The sequence below is a fragment of the Excalfactoria chinensis genome, chromosome 25, assembly GCF_039878825.1.
Source record: "Excalfactoria chinensis isolate bCotChi1 chromosome 25, bCotChi1.hap2, whole genome shotgun sequence".
NCBI classification, from domain to species: Eukaryota; Metazoa; Chordata; class Aves; order Galliformes; family Phasianidae; genus Excalfactoria; species Excalfactoria chinensis.
The window spans coordinates 2481826-2502800 of NC_092849.1; the positions used below are offsets into that span (position 1 = coordinate 2481826).

The 20975-nt window shown below is 45.7% G+C and overlaps 1 protein-coding gene across 3 annotated transcripts in view; it reads left to right on the plus strand.

Moving 5' to 3' along the window:
• Positions 1-15165: 15165 nt before the first annotated feature.
• The window catches only part of DPYSL2 (dihydropyrimidinase like 2), a 39263-nt gene continuing 33453 nt past the window's right edge, over positions 15166-20975 (plus strand). Inside the window, exons 1-2 of one of the 3 annotated variants that reach the window (XM_072357219.1) lie at positions 15166-15377; positions 16260-16629. In XM_072357219.1, coding sequence (XP_072213320.1) covers positions 16279-16629 — 351 coding nt within the window. In that variant the 5' untranslated portion in view covers positions 15166-15377; positions 16260-16278. Of the gene's footprint in view, positions 15378-15624; positions 15941-16259; positions 16630-20975 lie in introns of those variants that run through there. The other 2 variants (XM_072357218.1, XM_072357220.1) reach the window with 2 other exon arrangements.

Here is a 20975-nt window from a genome sequence, read left to right on the forward strand (position 1 = left end):
CACCAAAAGGGAAAATGCTCATGTGGAAGAAACTGTCCCCCCACTCCACGGCTTCACCCTCTTGTTTGGATTTTGTGGCTCTGAACCAAACCCAGGAAGGGCTCTTTTTCACCCCAAAGCGCTCCTATGTTGTTCCTGTTGGACACACCTGGTTGAGTGTGCAAGTGTGCGTGTATAATTAACACACCCGCAGAAGGTCGAATCAGCACGGGTTGTGCAGCATCACTGCTCACAGCTCTTACCAGTCTGCTTAAATATCCACCATTCATGGGTGATTTTGAGCAGGTTTTATGTGGTTTGCTTGGAATCGGTTCTCCAAGCGTTAAGGGTTGCTGTTATTTTTTTTGATTGGGCTTAGAAATGTGACTTGTTTCTTTGTTTTTATTCCAGGATGAGAACTTAAAGGGACAGCTGCCTTTATGCCACCGACTTCATAATGACTGTAGGAAAGTCTTGATCCTCATCTGTGAAATGGAAATGTTAATCTGCTGTAGAAAAGTGTTAATGACTTCATTTGAAAGCGAAGGATTTCTATAATCCTTCTGTGTAAAGATCTATACCACCCATAATATTCTTTCCAGGTTCTTAACCAGTGTAAATGAGTGCAGTGTCAGTAAATGATATGCTGATCTGTGCTCTCTAACCTGTTCTCTTTGGGTTAGTTTTGGGTATAGATGACACGGTGTCTGTGTCTTTGCCTATAAGGACAGACTTGACAACACATTGATTACTAAATTTATATCCCCATGGAAGGATATTCCAGTGAGATTCAAATCTGTGTGGAACTCAAGTGATTTTTGGCGAGTTGTTTTTGCTGTCCATATGGAGCAGTGCTGTTTAACCTTAAGCTGGGCTCTCGTGTTAGTATGCACAGTAAATAAGGGCATTCCTAGTCACTTCTTGATAGCATTAATAGATGTGAGCATTTCACATACATGTACAGTAGTGTGGTGTTCGTTTTGATCAGGCTGTGTGGTTGGTGCCATATGCACTCTACCATAAGGTTCATGATCTCTGAAACTGAGAATCTGTTGCCTTGTTTCTGTGATGCTTAAATAAACGTGAACCCATGCTGAAGAGCAGTGGGGCTCTGTTCAGTATCTATGGATACCAAAGAATTCAGGTGAGCCACGCTGGGGAACTGAGGCAAACTCATACAGCACAACTCAAGCCGGGTTACATTTGTGCATTATAATGTTGGTGATGTGGAATGGGGCGACTAATGCTGTCAAGCTAAGATCCTTTCAGTGCATGCACAGAGCCTGTTGTACGCTTTTTTTCTCCCCTACCATTCTTATCAGCAAAGAAATCTGCATTGTTCTTGCTGCAGAATCCAGTGGTCTTCTCTGACCTCCTATGGAGAGCGTTGAAAACCTCATTGGTAAGCCTGAAATGCTTTTGTCACACACAGTGGGGCAGCGAGCCAGAAACTTAATGATAATCTCTAGAGGTTAGGCAGAGCAATTAGAATATTGGTTGGATAGAATAGTTAAAACCACCTAAAGGCTCTTCCCCAATGCACCACTGAATATCTTCTTCTGACACTGAGGCACCAGGCTTGATTAAGTTCAGATGTGCTATGCTGGTTTCTTCTGTGGAAATGTGATTAAATTTAATCATCAGCTGCTTTTTTTCCTTCTGCTGAAGTAAGTTTTTATGTCTTAAAGTTAAGCTTGTAAAGACTGGCTGAATATATTCTGTTCTATCACCTCTGCCTGTGGAAACAGCAGCTTGGATAGACTGTGCCATGCAGGGCTGTGCTCACTGTAAGGCCTGCTCTCCAAGGTTGGTGATGCTGTACTGGTGCATCTGAGCTTCTGGGGAAGGCTATGGCAGAGAAAGATGGGGAAGGTCCCTATAAGGATTCTGGTGAAGCAGTGGAGGTTGCCTGGTGTTCTTGGAGCTGTCAGAAGAACAGTTTCTCTCTGGTTTCAGGAATCAGAGACTAAAAGACCCACAAGCAGGCTGGGCGCTGGGTTAGTGTTACAGTAACCCAAGTTTTGCTATGCCTAATCTTTATTGAGGGTTGCAGATTTCAACAAGGTCAAGCCAAAGGCTTATTTTTCTGAAGAATGTATGAAACACAAGCAGGTTTAATTCATCTGCAGTACTGATAAGAGATGTGAGTCAAGTTCCCTGTGTACAAGACCTCCTTTTGTGGGATATAGGTGCTGCCCAGGCCTCATGCCAGGTACCTGTTTAGAACTGAGCCTGACTTAGAGCTCTTATGAAGGAAATGCAATGCTCTTCTCCAGCTCTGTGACCTCCCAAGGTATTCTGAGTTGCCATGGCCACGCAGCAGAGTAGTGGTAGAGAAAAGCTGAGGTGAGTTTTCCCATTGCCCTCAGCAGACTTCAAGGTAAGGAATGGAGAACTGGAGTCACAATAGACATCTATTCCTTCTGTTTTCTTGTTAAAGCAATCTGCATTCCTCACCCCAGAGCAGAGATTTAGTAGTGGTCAGGCACTCAAGAGCCAGCACACGAGCACGTTTCTTCCTGTGAGCCCTTAAAATGCACTGAGCTCTGTGCCGTCTCCAGATGCTCTCCACGCAGCACTCAGACATGCTGTGCTGCAATTAGCCTAGCAGGTGCCGAGCACTGCAGTTTATTATTAACCAGCTCTAATACCGTGCTGCAGATGCTCACGACATGCTTTGCAAAGAAGAGGGATGGCGATTCCTTGCCCCAAGCACCCGTTTGCCTTTTGTTCCTAAAGCCTCTACTCCCTAGTAACCCAGTGCCTCGTAATCATTTCTCCCCCATCCCATGTGTATTCTGAGAGATAATTAACCATTCAGCAGCTTCATTAACTAAGAACTCCTGCATCCTTCCTGATAAAGCAATAACTTCCTTAGAAGACCACGCTTGCTTCTCGTTCCGACTTGATTTTTAACCCAATCATATGTAATGTAGGCAAAACTGGTGCCACGTTTTTTCCCCAGCTGTGGAGGTGTTTCACTGTTACATTGAAGGTTTAAAAGGAAATGTGCAGTGTTCTTGCATGGGGGATGAGAAGTTTTGCTCATTGCACTGATGAGATGATGCTTCACTTTGAGGATAAGCACAAGGAGATTTGGCCCAAGGCGAAGGGGACTGAAATGAGTAAAATCTGTACCCATTCCACTGCTCATATGAATAAGGAGAAAGGTGTGATACGTGTTCTTGGCATTAGGACCAATGAAGAAAGTAAGGAGTAGGCTTTAGCCTGAAGATGCTTCTGTGTAGCATTAAAGCTCAGCAGACTGGGCAGCCTTCTGTTTTACTTGCTAGGCTGTATTGTTTTGCTTCTGTATCAGGGGTATGGAGTGGGATGCCACAAGGTTTCTTAAGGCATTATACTCCCTTTTCAAGGGGGACACAGAGTTCCTTAGATTCAAGCAATAAGCATCGTGTGCTTTCACAGACACTTGCAACTGAACAGTATCATGTAACTATTCTTTGTCAATTAACGTCCTGATCTTGCTGTAGGCTGTTCTTTCGCTGTCTGGTTGACTAATAAAAAACATTTCCCTTCCAGGAAATGTAATCTTCCAAGACCTTTACAGGAAAATGGAGAGAGATTCCTATGGATTGGAGCCTCTTATGCCACAGGTGGTGATTCTGGGTTACCTTGGGTTTCCTTACAGAGCTAAACTCTTCTTCAGAGGGCTGTTGTAGAGCTACAGTACGTGCATTGCTGGCACATGTGCTTCTCTCTGCTTTTGGTGTTAGCAAAGCAATACAGTCTCTTGCCACCATTTAAGAGCGTCTCCTGGGCTTTAAGTCTCCTTGCAGCTGAGGCCACTGCTTAGTGGCATCCTTCTGCCTCTTTCAGGCTCTGACAGATGAAGGGGAGGGAATAATCAGATTGTCTTTCCCTGTTGCTCCTCTGTTTCCTTGCCAAGGAGTTTGATGCACAGTTTGCTGCAGGCAGACATACTAATAGTCTGGGCCTCTGTGAGACTGTCTCAAGTTGAGAATCTTAATTGCTGAGCACTTCTGAAATCCTTGCTGTAAACACTTGAGGGTTTTTCCAGTTGGGATGGGCTTCTGGCCAGTGGGTTTTTCCTGTTCTGAACCCTCCCTTTAACATCAGGATCTTCAGGAGAGATGTTCATGACAATGGTGTTGAGTGCTGGGCTGCTCCCAGCTGTTGTTTCTGGGATCAGCTGTCTGACTTCCCTGATTGAGGAACCACAAGAAAAACAAACTCGGTGGCAGGAAGTTGCTGCCCTCCAGCGCTGCAGCCTGGCTGTCAGACCCGATATTGTCTGAGTTGTCACAGTAGATCCACCCATGCTGGTATGTGGGTCTGTTTGCTCTAGCCTGTTCTTTCTGCTATGCGCTCCTTGATCAGACTTGCGTCTGCTGCTGTTGAGTTTAGTTTTGCTTATGTGTTTATTCAGGGGGCAAAGAATCCCACAGACTTATTGAGAACTGCAAGTTTCAGTGCCTGACTGCATCATGGCAGGGATGAGCTTGAAAGAAGGACTTCTCTGGCTGAGAGCCCCTCCTTTGCTTATGTCTGAGCACAGGGAAGGAGGGTGACAGAGTGAGTCACAGAGTGGATGAATTGTGGCAGCCTGACCCGGGTGTATTCAGATGTATCCAGGCATAACTGAATGAAATGGAATGGTCTGAAGTTCTCTTTGCCTAAATGAGGGTTCTTCCTGCCCAGTGGGAATCAGACATTTAAAGTCTCTTCTGTTTCCTTTCAAATCTCTACCCGAAGGTTGTTCTGCAAACCTCACGTGTTTGAAGGTTAAATGGCCACACAGGTGCTGTCTTGTCCTCCTACACAAGAGAAAACCCAAAAGCATGGCATTTAAACCACAATTACATTTCCCGGGTAGGAATAGCAAAGAGATGCCTGAAGCTCTATCAGCAGTAGCTATTATATGTATTGAAATGAATGCTATCTTGTCATTGGTCTGGGACACTAGATTGCAAGATGCACAGAGAGATCATTATGGGAGAAGCTGTGACCTGATGGTTAAAACTGTGGATTGAGGTTGTTTGCTTCCACCACTAATTTGGTGTGTGACATGAGATAAGTTGGAAGGGACCTTCAAAGGTTGTCTGGTCCAATTGCTCTGTATTGAGCAGAGACAGCAGCTGTGTCTGTGCAAGGAGCAAAGCATGGCTGGCAGATATGTTAGGCTGCTCGTCCTCCCACTGCCCCCGAGAAGCAAAGTCCCTCTTTGTATCTAGGGGGCCAGTCATGAAAACGGGGTGAACTGTGATGCTGAAGAGCAGGCTCTGTCTAATGGGATAAGTATGTAAGAGTGGCCATAAATTGGGCCCTCTTGGATAATTGATTATTTTCATTTTATTAAGCAATGTATTAAGTAGGGTTCAGCGCACTGAAAACTCATTAAAAAGGGCAATCAGGGACAAGCACAACAAGCACATGCAATTTGATTTTTCCCCAGGGTTTCAAAACACCCTCATGTACACACAAAAACCCCTTTGAAGTCCCACGTCATCACATCCTGCAGTCTGGAAAAGCAACTGAACTGCTCCACCTGTGTTTGTAGGTCTTAGAATAGGCCTTTGGTGCCTATTGGTTTCAACAGGTATGGCAAGGAAGGATCTTCCTACTGCCAGGAACTGGATGGCGGTCTGTAGTCAGCACTGAATATCTTTGGGACCACTGTAATGGAACTCATAATGAAAGTGCTTGTTTTGCTGTGTGGGATGGCTCAGTGGGCCACTTGCCTTGGCTCAGACATTAGCACTTTATAGTTGGAGAATGGATGACTTAAATGCATTGCTGAAAGGTAATTTTGCTGTTACCGTGATGGATACAGCACAGTAAACGGGTAGGAAATAGGGCCTATTTATAGGCCTCTCATCAAGATATATGATCTATAGAATGAAGCATCCAGTGACAGCCTGAACAATCCCATAAGAACTGCTGACAGCTCAGGTGGCGAGGTTCAGACCTGCAGGAAAGATGGATGCAGCCATCAGGATGGAGGCAAAATCAACCAACAAAATTGGCTGTTTCCTTCTTTCCATTCAGTTAGCAGTGATAAATGGTTTAATTTACATCACTTCCTTACATTAAACTACAGCGTGCCTGGAGATTAATACACTCTATGGATCCTGTAGATCACATTTATTAGCATGCGTTTTCTTTTTGAGGGTTTGTGTTGAATTTTGCTTGGTTCTAGTCTGTTAGGTCCCTGAAATGCAGCGTTTGCAAGAAACCCAACTGAAAGGATTACAGTGCAATTAAAATTCCTCGTCCTTTTTTTTCCTTTCTGGCACTCCTGTATGTAGGGTAGTTTGTTTCTGTCCGGAAGATCTAATTAAGCTTGCAGCACTGCAAGATGATAAAGAGCTGGTGGTGGCCTTTTCCATTCAGCATAGGTAGGGCATGAGAGCTGCACGATATCTTATTTATTTCAAGTTCTCATATCGTTTGAGCTTGATGTGATGATTTAAAGTGCCATAAACAGAGATAAGGATGTTTGTTTGGTGGAGTCACATTGATGCACAGCACTAAGAATGTGGCTCGTCCTTTCCAAAAGCAAGAATAACCAACTCAGGCCTCTCCATGCAGAAGGATGTGGACTTTCTGAGCACCACGCATTAACATTTTAGTGGGTTCGGAATTAATCCTGCCAGCCGGTGCTCAGAAATAAAACCTGATGTTATTTTTAACTGTGAAGATGGCTGGATTCTGGGAAGTTCATAGAAGCAGTCAGTGTTAATTTCACTGGGTTTGGCTTTGTTTTCTCCTTGAGGTTTATCTGCTGATATATGCAGGGTGTTGTTTCTTTTGGGATGGGGGGGGTTTATTTACACTTCTGTTTATCCAAAGCAGACGTTGACTAATGGCTGGGGGGGGGGGAAGTTTTGGTCTGTGCTTTGGTGAGCATTCAGCATTCTGAATCCAAGCTGCTTTGAGTACACGTGCCAAGCAAACACGCATGCACAGCAGCTTGTCATGGGGATTGCGTGGGTCTCAGGCTGGATCCAGTGTCTGTGTGCCCAGTGAGGGATCTCCAACTGGCTACCACAGCTTTGCCTTCCTCTGTCTTTGTCTCTCAGCTACCCCAGACTTTGCACATCTCCCCATCCACTGCACTTTAACCACGCCTCTGAACTTCCATCTTGCTTCTGTAAACGGATGTGACAGGGTTGCTTCCCTCCTTTGCCCTTCTTGGACTGCAGAGATGTGGTTTGTGAACACCAGGGGTTGCCAAGGACTTCAGGCATACCCAGCACCGGCAGAGCTCCATTTTAGTCGTCTCACCACTGCTGCTAATTGACAGCAGAGCGAGTGCCAGCTCCTCGGGATTCAGGCTGAATGTATTTTGCACAGCGTATCCCATCCAAGTCAGGAGATTGTATGATCCTATATTACTACGATAGCGTTGTTGGTGAGCTAATAACGTTGTGTTCTGCTGCTGGTTTTGTTATTACTCAATGATCTCGTCATTCATACTACACCTAATACACGACACACATCCTAGGGCATTTTCCTCTGTATTGATTTCTTTTAAGCTTTTCTGCTTTGCTGTCTGAGAGCAGAAATCTCCCAGTGTTACAGAAAACAGGAGGAAGGCAGGGAGAAGGAAGGCTCTGACCGAGCTTGCAAAGGCCTAGGCTTGATGATTGGTAACCAAGGCAACAAGGGCTCTTTTGAAACAAGTGCATGCTACAGAGCCCCTGTTTTGTGCAGAGGGATGGTCAGCATCGAAAATGAGAGAAGTTGGGGTAAGATCTTTTGGGCAATGAAAGCTGTCGGGCAGTCAGAAGGGCCTGCTGTCCAGCTGACTGAATTCAAGCACGTCCCACGTTGGGGATGAGTGTTCATCGATGGCTTTTTCATTGCTGCCCTGTGGATGGTTGAAGAGGCTGTTACAGCCGATGGGGAAATGAAAATGCAGATGGCAAGGAAAGGTTTGATGCAAAACAAAGTGGTCACAGCCTGGTCTTGTTTGTGTTGCAAGTTTGTGGCAGAACTCAAGCTGCATCTGGGTGCAAATTAAGCCCAAACAGGATCTTTGATCCCTGGAGCTTTACAGGTTTGTATGTGTTTCAGATGAGCCTCAGATGGGTCTCACACGCTGCTTGAACCTCAGCTGCACTGTGTCCCATTGTAGGAGTTCAGCCAGTGGCTGCGTCCAGCTCTGCAGGTAACCTCACAATGAGATTTAACTCTGATACTCAGCATCTGTGCTGCAGGATCCCTTGCAGGATTCAGCAGGGCCTCAGTTCAGTCTTTAAGGTGTTGAAGCTAAAACTCAAGTGATGTACAGTGAGCTTTTACATAGAGAGGGGAGCTTATGGGCGAACTGATCTGTCTTTGGCAGCCCTGAAGGATGAAGAGAAACAGACCCTTGCATTTCTTTCAGAGCTCTCTCTGCCCTCTGAACAGCACCCGTTCTGCATTCTGTAGCCATTGCTATAGTAACTTTCTGCCTCCTGATTTTGTTATGAATGGCAGTAGGAAAAGCCTCTGTGCCGGCTCCAGCTGATACCCTGCTGTTTCCAACATCCTCAAGGCTCGCTTTCCTTTTTAACCCATGAACGGATGGTGCCTTTTAGCTGGGGTTCCTTTGTGAAGCTGTTCTCTTTCTTTTGTCTCTGTGCATTCAACACCACGCCATATGTCCACTGTACACTGGGAGGGGTAATTTGGAGTGAGCAGCTTAAAGCAGGCAAAGATCTGAGTCTTTAGGGGAGAAAGTGCTGGGTGTTTGGGGGGAGTGTTACTGTGTAGTGGGCTTTTCTTTTGTGGGAAGAATGAGAGCCAGTGGGGTTTAGCAGCTACCAGCACTGGGCTCTGAAGGCTGACTTTGTCTTGCTTTATCATGATCCAGGCATCCCCTCTCCAGACACAATGCAGCTCTTTTCCTTCTGCCAGCACACTCTCCCTATGGGATTTGCTGCTACCATGGAAAACAGAATCAAGCACGAAGCAAATCTGTTCTTTAACCAGTTGCGAGCAGCGGGTCAATATTATCGCTGCAGTTGAACTAATGTATAGATGAGTCCCATAGAATGAAAGCACCTTGCTTGGGTCAACGGGATGAACATAGGAACTATGGAAGGAGCTCAGGAACTAGCATTGCTGGCATATTAACAAATGCTCGCTGTTTGGAAGTGTTTGCAGTGGGGTGGTGTTAGCACTATGGGGATCCCTGGGGCATTCCCAAACTGTGTGTGCTTTCCAAACACCAGCTCAGCTAAACAGGCCTGAGACTTGGCATTGCACATGCTGGAGATGTGCAGCACTTAGTGCAAAGCCATTGTGAGCATTCTTTATCCATACGCTTGTGTATCCAACCCATCTATTTGGCCATCCTTTCAATGGATTTGAATGCTTCATCAGGTTGCTGGAGAGAGAATTCCTTTCCTTTTCCTTCTTTTTATTTCAAAAGGTTAAAATATGCATGCAGATACTTGAGGGGGGAAAAGAAAAAAACCCCATATTTTATCATTTTGAAATCAGAATGTCTTTCTCTGGATTCAGTGAACAAGTACAGCCGTGCTCAGCCCTCAGATGGGATGTTGTGTGTCAGATGATAGGCAGGTCAGGCTGTCATGCTTTACTTTGATTCACTGAAGTTTGTTTAACAAATTGTTTCATGCTGACCTCAGGTCACCGAAGTGCAAGACTAGAATACAAGGGGGGAGGAAAGGTTGCTTTGTACAGAAAGTAATATGGGGCCTGACCTCTTAGTGCTGCTTCTCTGTAACTTAGTAATATGCTGTGTTACAAGAAGGTCTTTGGGTTATTTGAAACAAATCTTGTCCAGGATGCAGCCCAAATCTGAGCGTATACATCAAATATACACCAAATTAGCCTGTTTAAATGTAATGCTCCTAGATGCTCCCCTCCTTCCTTGCTGTTTAAAGGAGTACGCGTCTCATTGGTGAGTGGGACAGTCGTCCTGCATCCCTCATCCTGCACAGGGAAAGCAATGTGTGCCCCTCACTGTGTGCAGGGATATCCTGGCAGGGATGGCTGAGGGGTCTCTATGTGCTGGTGACACATGGCTGTTCCTTTCCAAAGCAGCAGCTGGCAGCCCTTTGACAAGTGAGCCACAGATGGCAGCAAAATGCAAGGGCCCTCCACCAGCCCCTTGCCAAAGCAAACTCCTCGTTGTCTTTTCCCTCCCTTAATCTAAGGGAACCCATTGCCGCTTAGTGGGGTTTCCAGTTCTGATGGTCACAGCTGCATTTAGGGCCTGTGATACCTACAAGGCACTTTGAGCCCATTCCACACCTTGGGAGTGAGCAGAATAACGAGTGGGGATGGTGGTTTTGTCAGGAGTGCCTTCTGCAAGGCCAAGGGGGAAGGAAGGCATCATCCCTGCAGGAGTTAATTCTCTGGGCAGCCTGAGAGGCATGCAGATTTATGAAATAAAAGCTTGTAATGCAGTTTAATAAGATTAGATTTATTTAATAAGTGCAACATGAGGACATCAGCTCGTGTTCACTGCAGCAGCAAAGCCCCCAGACCTAATGGGTTCTACAGAGCAGCACAAAGAGAGATCTGGTTTTTCCACTGCTGCTACTGGTTTTAGTCTTGCTTCATACTACTGCTGTTATTCCTTATTCCTGGGTTTTCTCTATTTCTGAAGGCAGAAAAGGGCTGAAAATTGCAGAGGTAGCCTGAACAGAGCAGTGGTGGTGATTAGGAAGATCCCCAGACTGGGCAAAGGAGAACCTGGACCAGCATCTTGCTATTGCTCTACGCGACAGGCTTCCTCTGTGGTTTGAGGTGGGCCATTTGAATTTCTATGCCTCATTTCCCATGTGTACAGTGAGGCTAATAATGCTGCCTTTGTCTGTCCTGCCTATTTAAAAATGTAATGAGATTTTCAAAAATGACAAATGGTTTTTCAGTGCCTCGTATGAGTGCTTCGCTGAAGGCGTCTTCAGAAGTGACTGAGCGCTCTCCTGCTGAGCTGTAAGGCCTGGTAAGGTTTTCAAGCTGTGTCAGCAAAATGAAGGAACTGAGCAGTACAGAGACAGACCAACACAGGTTTCTATGTGTAGAGAGTATTCTAAGCACAAAGGTCCAAATGTTGATGACAGTGTTGCCTGTGAGCACAGAAAACTGGTTTCAGAGTCTAAGGAAGTCTTTGCTTTTCCAAACCCGTCATTATATGTTATGATTGCAACATCATAGGGATTATCCCAAGATATTTTGTGGGGTTAAGTATTTCCATCCCAGTAAATGGGGAGGCTTTTCTGTTTGCTGGGAAGTACCACATGAGTTGCTATGAAATGTCAGGAATGGGAGAGAGCAGTTCTAGAGGAGCTGCTGAAAGGGCAAGGATGGAAACTGAAAGGGAAGGTGAAGCTTCATTTTGCACCACATTAAACCCAACTGCATTTGTTTATCCCAAGTATGGGCTATTTCTTGTGTCTAGTTCACTGCTGACTTTCATTTTCAGTGGTATTGTGTCCCTTCTTAAAGCAAGGCAGAGAGCTGTAATGCTCAAAGTCGAATGAGTGAATCATTCATGGAGCATGAAATGCTTTAGGACCCTTAATGTTATTGTTGGCATCATAATTTATTAACACAGTGCTTAGAAGGTGTGTGAAGCCATGTGGATCATGGCTCTGGCATGTTTTCAGTAAGAAGATCTTATCTGGAGGGAGAGAGAGCAGTCCCAGCAACAGGATAAACAGTAACGTTCACCCGTTCTTCTCCTTCCCACCTTGATAGGAGCCCCCTGAGTTGGAAGCTCTCTGTTTTAAGCATGGATGCAGTGGTAGAGATTGCCATGGTCCTTTTGGGAACATGCTGGCAAAACTGCAGATAACTCCCACTTCACAGATCAATACATATTTCCTGTTCAGTCCCAGTTCCATACAGATGTTAATAGCAGTACACCCGGTGCTGTCATATTCTTAGGGAGGTGTTCAGAGGAAATGTTAATATTTAATGATGCCTTTTTGTGGTCAGACGGGTGAGTTCTCTTAATGACATTGTCTGGAAGAAAGATGCTTCGATGTTCAGCTGTAATCAATCCACGCCAACCTATTGTTAGGACTTCAAAATGCCATAGGACATTTATGGACCATAATGACAGATTTGGTGGAACTTTTGTCTTAAACACTGAGCAGTTCAGAATGATTCATACTGCTGTTACCCAGGATTATCATTGAGAATAGCTGATAATGTCTGACTTCAGAGCAGTCCGGTGACCTTCATTGCATTTATTTTATGGAGGTTGAATTAATAAAGAGGTTTTGAAGGCAGTGAGGCTCTCCACTCTCTCTGGAAGTCAATGGAAGTTGTATACCTAATTTCTATTTGTGCCTTTGGAAAATCCCCTTCTAATTGGCTAAATATTTGTACCGTTGGCTGTGGGTACTGTGGCACAATGTGGCTTTCAAACCATCTGTTTTCAGGGATTAAAACCCACTGGCAACAAACCTTGATTGGCAGAAACTCACCCAGGCTGATTTACATCAGTTGAGGTTGCTGAGGACAAAACCATAAAGCAAAACAGAGGCGTAGGACAGGCAGAAATGAAGAAGGTCCATGGAAATAAATGAGCTTTGTTTCGGCTTCTGAATGGACTTCACTCATTTATCAAAAGATTTTCTTCTGTTCCTCAATGTTTTTGAAATAATGTCTCATCTTTGAGTACTCAGTGCCAAGAAAAGCTGTCAACCACTCCAGCAATTATCATATCCCAAAGGGAACTTGGTTAATGATTCCTCTGCAGACAACTTGGTCTTTCAGTTTTTGTGTTATGCCAGAACAATTCCAACCCAGTCAAGCATTTAAAGACTTGGGTTGATTTGTGGTGTTCCAAGAATATTCTGGAAGTGCAGTTAATCGCCGCCACCTCTTGTGATGAACCTGCACCTTAGAAAAGGAAAATTCCAGACTCAGATGCAGGGATCAGCACCAACCAGGGAGAGGAAGGATGGGCCATCCCAGCTTGCAGTCAGGCTTTCAGCCCCATGCTCCCTGACACCATGATTTTCCTCTCTGTTCAGTACAAGCAATCAGTTAACTTCACTTTTGAGTTCACTCTCTCTCACTGAACCCAGCTGAAAACGCCGTATCAACTTGATTTAGTTCTGAGAACAAAGCGATGTTCTTAAGTTATGACCCAATTAGACTTAATGGAAGGGCTGGCACTGAAATAAGGCTGTCTAGTTCTTCGCTAGGATTTGCTCCCGTGCTTCACTCGATGTAAGCCCATGGTTTGGCACATAGACCTGCTTCCTTTCTATGGATAGCTGCTGTTTTCCCTGGTAAGGCTTTGACTTTGTGGAGTTCTGCCTCTGCAAGAATCTGTATTTCTATGGGTTCCTGCTTTGCGTGATAAATCTTGCACCCAGTGGAAATATTAATGATTATCTTTAGCAGGAAGAGCCCCAGATTTGGAAGTGGTTGCTGTCATTTGATTTAATGTTGTCTATTTAATGGCAGAATGTACTGCTGTAATTTCTGACTGCTTTCTTAGTATCTGCTCTCTGATATCGTTACTACCAGCTAATATTCACTGCATGCTTGGAACACAATATCTACTGCACAGAGGGTGAAGGTTGCCAGTGTAACTCAGATTGGCCTGATTGTTTTCTCAGGCTTATATTTATGGGCTGGTCTGTCACTTCTATGATTCCAAGTGAAAACAGGCACCCTGTGGGATTACTAAGCAGGCAGATGATCAGATCCTGGTGATGTTTCAGGAAAGTTTGGTTATCCCTGTGCTTTAGAGCTTAAGCTTCGCTCACAATATCATTCCTTCTATAAGAGGAATAGTAGGAGTAAAACTATGGAGGCGTGTAGATGTTTTAGCTAAAGTATAACAGTAGCAACAACAACAAAAAGAAGGGTTGAATTTGCTACTATTAAACATTGCTCAAGAATGGGAGTAGAAACTTATAAAAAGTTACCCCGTGGTTTTTCAGTGTCCATAAATGGATCATAAAGACACAGAGTATTTGCCTGTCATGCTCATGTGAAATAGACAGTAAGGAGGATGTGATGAAAGAAGATGCCTTTCAGTAATTCCACGATCCTTTTGGGAGTGACCTTCATCAGGTCTGAGATGTTTGGAAGTCGCAGACTCATCTGTAGGATTTGATTCTTCTCTCAGCCATTTCCCAGCCTCCAGAATGGCTTTTTTTTTTTGGCACATTGCTCTCTTGCTGTCCTTTCACAAGGGGCCATCTGAGCGTCTTCCAAGGATGTGCCAAGTGATGAATGAGCTCGATTTAAGGCTCTCCCTGAAAGCCACTGCATACATTTCAGCAAACTGCAGAACGTGTCAACACAGTCACTTCAAGGCTTTCAGCTATCTGGGGCCCTTCGGCACTCTGCTGCTTCTGTGGATTGCCTGATCAGCAATGCTATGACCATTAATATTTATAAACCTTAAATAATACAGGACTTCAGGGTACCTGAGAGACCATATGTTGGCTTCCAATTCCCAGCAAAGCACCTGCGATCCTTGTGACCACAAGCCTGGCTGATCTTCTGTCCAGGCCCCAGAAGGGGAAGGGTTGGAGCTTTCCCCCCAAGGGCGTCTGTTGTAGGCCTCCTCCCACCTTCATTAGTTACCAGATCACATCCCCATCATCATTCAAGGCCAAGCTGCAGGCTTCTTTCTTTCCTTTTAGTCTGGAGTCATAATGTATTGTGTTGTGCATTTATTATGGAGTTTCACTTAGTTGCGACCTTGGGTGATTCTTCTTCCAAACACACCCACTGGTAAAAATGCATTGAGTTGGGTATTGCTTGCAGGGAGAGAGAGCTCTGAGATTTTTTTTCATGATTATTATTTATTTATTGCTTTGGATATTGTTTTGGTCTGAGTCTTGCTAAGGTGCTTGGTAACCATTTGGACACAGATGCCTCTGAATTACCATTTAATGTGCATGTGCGAAGATGCATATCAATGAATAATGCATAATAATACATAGTTTGGCGATTGGGTTTGGTTCAGAGCAATATTGCACACGGTTTAGCCTTAAGGGCCTGAATCAGTGGTGTTAATAACGTATATCAGGTGGAGACCACCAAATGAATAGTGCTTCACCGCTTACCTTTGCGATAAAAACATCTCTTCCCCACCCCAGCTAACACATCTCACCCGGCCTCGCAGAAAATACCCCCTAGTAACGACAAGGACAACTCTCCCTCTGTGTCGGCACCCTTTGGGGCCGTGTGTTCAGCGATAAACCCGACGGAACGAGCCGGCGATGGCTCCGCTGGCTGCAGCAGCAGGAGGCGGCCTGGCCCCGCGGCGCGGGTGGTGCTGAAGGGACAGCTCCCGCCGGCCCCGCTCTACCCCCTCCTCCGCACGGCTGCGGGCGGCCTCCCCGGGGAGGGTCTGGGGGGGCTTCTGGCATCGCCTGGGCTTAATTGACTTGCTAGCTCACTAATTTTCCTTTGGTGAGGTAAGTGCTGGTTAACGGCTCATTTTCCCCTCTTCCTCTGTTCCCACACCCCTCTCCCATCTGTCTGTCTCTTTCACTCCAGTGCCATCCATTCCCCCCTTTTCCCCCCCCTCCCGAAGAGGGACTACCCGAGGTCCGGCACCAGCGATGCCCCAAACCCCAGAGAGATGAGTCAGCTCTCAGCTCTCAGCCTCCCGCCGGCCCCAGAAGCCCAGCCGCGATCTCCGCCGCTCCCCGCCCTCCGGCTGCGCTGCCTTGAGAAAAGTGAGGAACAATAGGATTCCCGGAGCACTCCCCGACTCCACCATTTCGGGGCTGGGGGAGGTAGGAGAGAGAGTGGTGGGAGGAAGGAAGCGATCCTTTCTCCCCCGCGTGGGGAACACGCCTCCGGAGGTGCGGGGGGTGCTCGGGCTCCTTCAGCTTCTCCGCAACTTGTAAGCGATAGCAGCGCGCTGGAGAAGGCGGCGAGCATCGATGGGGGCTGTTGCTCCAACCTGATCGAGTCCATTTGCCAATTCACCGCTCGCATCACTTCCGGATCAGTCCCCAGTTTCTGCTGCAGAGTGAGGATTTTTTCTTCTCCCTCCCTCCCTCCCCATCTGGATGCTGGGAACTTGAACCCTCCTCCCTTGATTGCAGCAGGATCTGCCCCAACCTTCCCTCAACTTTGCACTGCATCAAAGAAAAGAGAGCGAGCCACTGACTATATTGTATCGATGGGGGCAGGGGATTTGCCAGGCACAGCCCTTTGCAATTGATGCTGCCGTGTCTCTAGGACCCGGAGCGATCTTTTTTCCTCCTCTTTTTTGCTTGTGTGTGTGTGTGTGTGTCTAGCGTGTGTGAAGGATCCTCCTGGTTACTGCTGTTATTATTTCCCGTTAGCAGGGAGATCACACAAGCCATGGCTGAGAAGAAGCAGTCTGGCCGGCAAGGCGAGGAGGAAGAAGTGCCAGCCTTCTTCAAAAACCTGGGCTCGGGCAGTCCAAAACCTCGACAGAAATTCTGTGGCATGTTCTGCCCAGTGGAAGGCTCCCTGGAGAACAAGACCATCGACTTCGACTCCCTGTCGGTGGGCCGCGGATCTAACAAAGTGGTGGCAAAGCAGAAGGATGTTGCCCACTTGGGTCCGGATGCTCAGTCCGTCTATTCCAGGCAGAGCGGGAAAGGAATGGAACCATCTGTTGATTTCGGAAGAAAGGTGGAGATCAGGAGTGCCACTGGGAAGGAGGCACTGCAGAACCTGAATGACAAGGTGGGTGCACATATATATATATATATTGTGTGTGTGTCTGTCTGATACAGAGATGCAACTTGCACATGCAGTAAGCTGCAGGAGGGATATTTCATTGCCACCCTGCGGTTTTCTGCTTTTGTCACTTGCATGTATGTAGCAGTATCTTCCCCTAAGGAGCAGCATCTCTACTACAGCCTTCTTGGCAGACCTTTAATGTTATCCTTGTGCTCTCTGCAGGTGTGTGTGTATGTGCACGGGGAGGAGGGCAGAAGAAGAAAGGAGCCCCTGCACACACAAACACCCTCCCTTTCCCCGCCCTGCCTTCCCATTTGGTGGTAGAGACTGACTTTTTTTGTTTCCCCAGCACAACGGTAGCAAAAAATGCCCCACCCAGATAGTGAATGCAGCTCACGGGAACAGAAACGCATTTGTAAGCAACAGAACATCAATGAGCCTCCACCTACAGGGATCCATTCCCTGCAGGTTTCTTGCAGGGAAAGCTCAGCCATGCACTCCTACTCCTCCTCCCAGGGGAGGAGAGACTCCGAGTGACCCATGGGAGCTGTATTTCAATAGCAATTTTGATGAAGGCCTTTGGCTACAAAGGGCATTTTTGCCTCAGGAAAACGTGCCAGCAGAAATGTGCTGTTCTCTTAAGAAACCTACTGAACTCCTCCCAATCCTTTAAGACTCCTGAAGCTATTTTCCCACTCTTTGTATGTGTCATGGTATAATAAACCTATCCTTTTCCTGAAGCAAAAGCCATTTAAGCCACATGGTTCAAGCTGACCGTGCACAATTCTCCCCCTCCATAAATAGATTTAAACAAGCTTTATTCATATCTGAGCTGTGAAATACTCAGTGTGTTCCTCCAACAGCGCTGGCTCCTATGCATAGCCTGGAAGAGCTGGAATGAATGAAGCACCAACCAGCAAACTGGTAAATTTCTAGTAGTTTACTGGGATAGAGTTGCTGTGAGTATTGCCCCAGTGGGTTTAAAGAGCGGCCCTTTCTTCTAAGCTTCTGAGATGAGCCTCTTGATTTTCACTAGGGATATGGTTTGCATGCACAAGGTTGGAGATTGCTTGGGATTCATAATATGGGCTCATTCCCTGGTTTCAGTTGCTGTATTACCAGGAGCATTGCTGGGGTCTTTTCCTCCCCACGTCGGACCCTTCTCTGATTTTTCCTACTACAGTAACCTGAGAGCTCCATCCAGACATGCTTATAACAGCTGTGGTTTACTGTGAGATCACAAAGGTAGGCCCTGATTTACAGAAGTTCTACACAATCAGCCTCTAATTAGAAGTGGGCGATGCTCCACACCTCATCAAGTCAAGCAAAAGTTTGCCTTCTACTGATACCTATGGCTTGATTTGAATATGGTTATGATCCTTCTCACCCTCCATGGTTAATTTATCATCTTATACTGGTAAAGGAGATCCATAGGAATAAAGGCCATATGTCTTGTGAAGTCAAAGGTTTTGCAATTTGGGGCATTTTCAGGACTAATTTAGAACACTTTGATGTCCTAAAAGATGGAGATGTAAACAGGTAACGTATTCATTCTGAAAAGATGAATGACCGTGTGATTGAGGGGTACAACATGTTGAAAACTGCAAGTATAACATGGCAAAAAATCAGATGTCTACACAGATTATTGATCACATTCCTGTAAAAGGGTTTTATTTTGGTTCTGTTTTTAAGGCTTGTCATAGAGTGTTAACTGTGAAGGTATGAAATCATGGGATAGTGCAATATTGGAGTTGTTTCTTGTTACCTTTGTGCTGTGAGGGACTGTGTGCATTTGGGTAAGTGCAGTCTTTTATTAGTCTTGCTATGGATTGGCACTTTATAACGAGAGTGTTTTAGCTTTAATGGTTTTCCAGCTGACTGCATCTATAGCTTGAATCAGTGGTTAGATTCTCAGCAGGTAAAGCTGGCTTCGCTTCAGTGCAATTAGTAGGAATGCATTTAGGATATGATCAAATACATTACACTAAAAAATACTGCAGGAAATGGCATTAAAGGCAACAACGTATTTAAATCAGGCAGGAGTTGAAATGCTGAAGGCCTTCTGAAATTCTGCAGCTGGATTTGGCCCAGTGTTTTCAAACCTTCGTTGGCTATTGAATGCTATTTTCATGTGATGTGAATCTAAATTGTAGTGGAAAGAAACTGCATTCTAGCAGATAAGATCTTGAAATTATATAAAATGCTTCATTTTCTGTAGCTTGAGGCTGAAAATACCTACAGACATAAAGGATGGTTGGGTTCAGTGAAGATGCATGGAAGTGTAGCCAGTGACTGGATCCAAGTGGGTTTAAAACACAGTCATCCTTTCTGTCACTCTATAGAAAGATCTTGCATTAATCTCTGTGGAAATAATTAACAAAGCAAGAATGACAGGCTATTTTTTATTGTTCATAGGTCTTAACTTTCCAGAGGATAAAGAGAGGAATGTAATTATTCCACATTAAATTGTGGTATATTGTTCTGCAGGCACAGATAAGGGTAATCAAATCTATTTGTGCCTATTCTGCCTTGGGTATTCTATAGGCATCTATCACAGCCTTGCTTTATTGCCTCTGGGCCATGCTGCCTCATAATTCAGGGTTAAGATCATCTCTAGAGGCAGCAGGAAGGCTTTCTGTCTTAGTTTAAGCAGCTCTTTACAGCGAGGCCTCTGGAGGCTCAAGTCAACAGGCTGATGACTTGGGAGATGAGGTGAGCTTGCACCCTGCCAGCAGCCAGGCCTTCCAGAATTCATCACACTTCCATCTCCTGACTTATATCTTTCTCATTGTCCCTGTTTGGATGCTTAGTGCCCAGTCCTGGAGCTGTTTGTTCAATGTTGGTGCATTGCTTTGAGCCTCCATTGGGCCAACACTGCTGTAGTGAGGATGTCACATTCAAACCCAGGGTTTGCTTGGATGAGACGACCAACCACCAACTGGGGGAGAGAGCAGAAAGCTCGTGGCCTGCTTTAATCTCATTTGTACACAGCCTGAATCATAGAATGGCCTGAGTTGCAAAGGACCACAATGATCATCTGGTTCCAACCCCCTGCTATGTGCAGGGTCCCAAACCTCCAGCCCAGGCTGCCCAGAGCCACATCCAGCCTGGCCTTGAATGCCTTCATGGATGGGGCATCCACAGCCTCCTTAGGCAACCTGTTCCTGTGCGTCACTACCCACAGCATGAAAAACTTCCTCCTAATATCCAACCTAAACCCCCCTGTCTCAGTTTAAAATCATCCCCCTTTATCCTATCAACCCCTGAGTGGGTCCTAAGAGCCTTCAACACAAATACAGGCCCTGTGATCACCCACCTTTAGTTGTTAAACCTATCCTTGCCATTTCCCTATGTGATAAGCCATTGTCTTCACCTTCCTTTGCTCTATTAAACCACTCTGTGAAACTGATGGGAGAGGAAAGAGTTCTAAAGCACCTGAAGCTTTGGATGCAACTGAACCTCTCATTAAAACCTTAAATCTCTCAGGGTCGTGGTTGGTCATTCCTGGAGAGGAGAGGTGAATAACGCCATGTTGTTCAGTGCTCAAAAGATAACAGGCTCTGGAGCACGGATGGAACTGTTGTGTAAAACAAAGACCTCGTTCCAGACAGCTGCAAATGCAGTTAGGATTTTAATTTGCTACAATGCCTGTAATTTCTTTAGCCTTGTTTCAACAATATTGCTCGCAAAATAATTATACAGGAGGATGACTTGCGTGATTTTCCAATGGATGATAATAATTCATCCGGCTACTAGAAAAATAAACCAGAGGGAAAAAAGAAATGATAATGTGCACAAATGTCACATTCCTCTGACTTCTCAGATTCCCCTCGAGCTATCAACATGCGTAGCTGGAATGCACTGTATGCCCAGTGAGCGTATCTCCAAGTGGTTGCAGTGTTATGCGAGGAATCCACCCCTCTCACACAGAAGCAAGCAGAGGGCTTTGATACAAGGCCAGTTTATGTGGAAGGAAAACATAAGCACTTTGGGTCAGGTCTTATTCTTCCCATTTTAGAGCAAAACTAATTTGGATGTCTGGGCTTTTGGCAGCACGTGGTGAAACAGGGATAGATGCAGTGCCTGGTATCAGAGGCTGGCAGCTCTGCATGCCACCCTTGTGCCAGTGTTGGGGCTCATCTAACACGAGCAGTTTGTTTTTACCAGGCATGGAGCAGTTGTGTCGCTCTGCCCCTCTCCTCCCATGAGAAAGGGTGGCATTCAGGAGCAGAGCTGTAGCAAATCACCAAAAATATCAAGCTTTGCTACTGTAAGATTCACGTGCAAATACAGTATCCAGTTCTTTGGTGCATCACTCAAAGAGCTGGGCTGGTTCGTAGGGGAAGAAT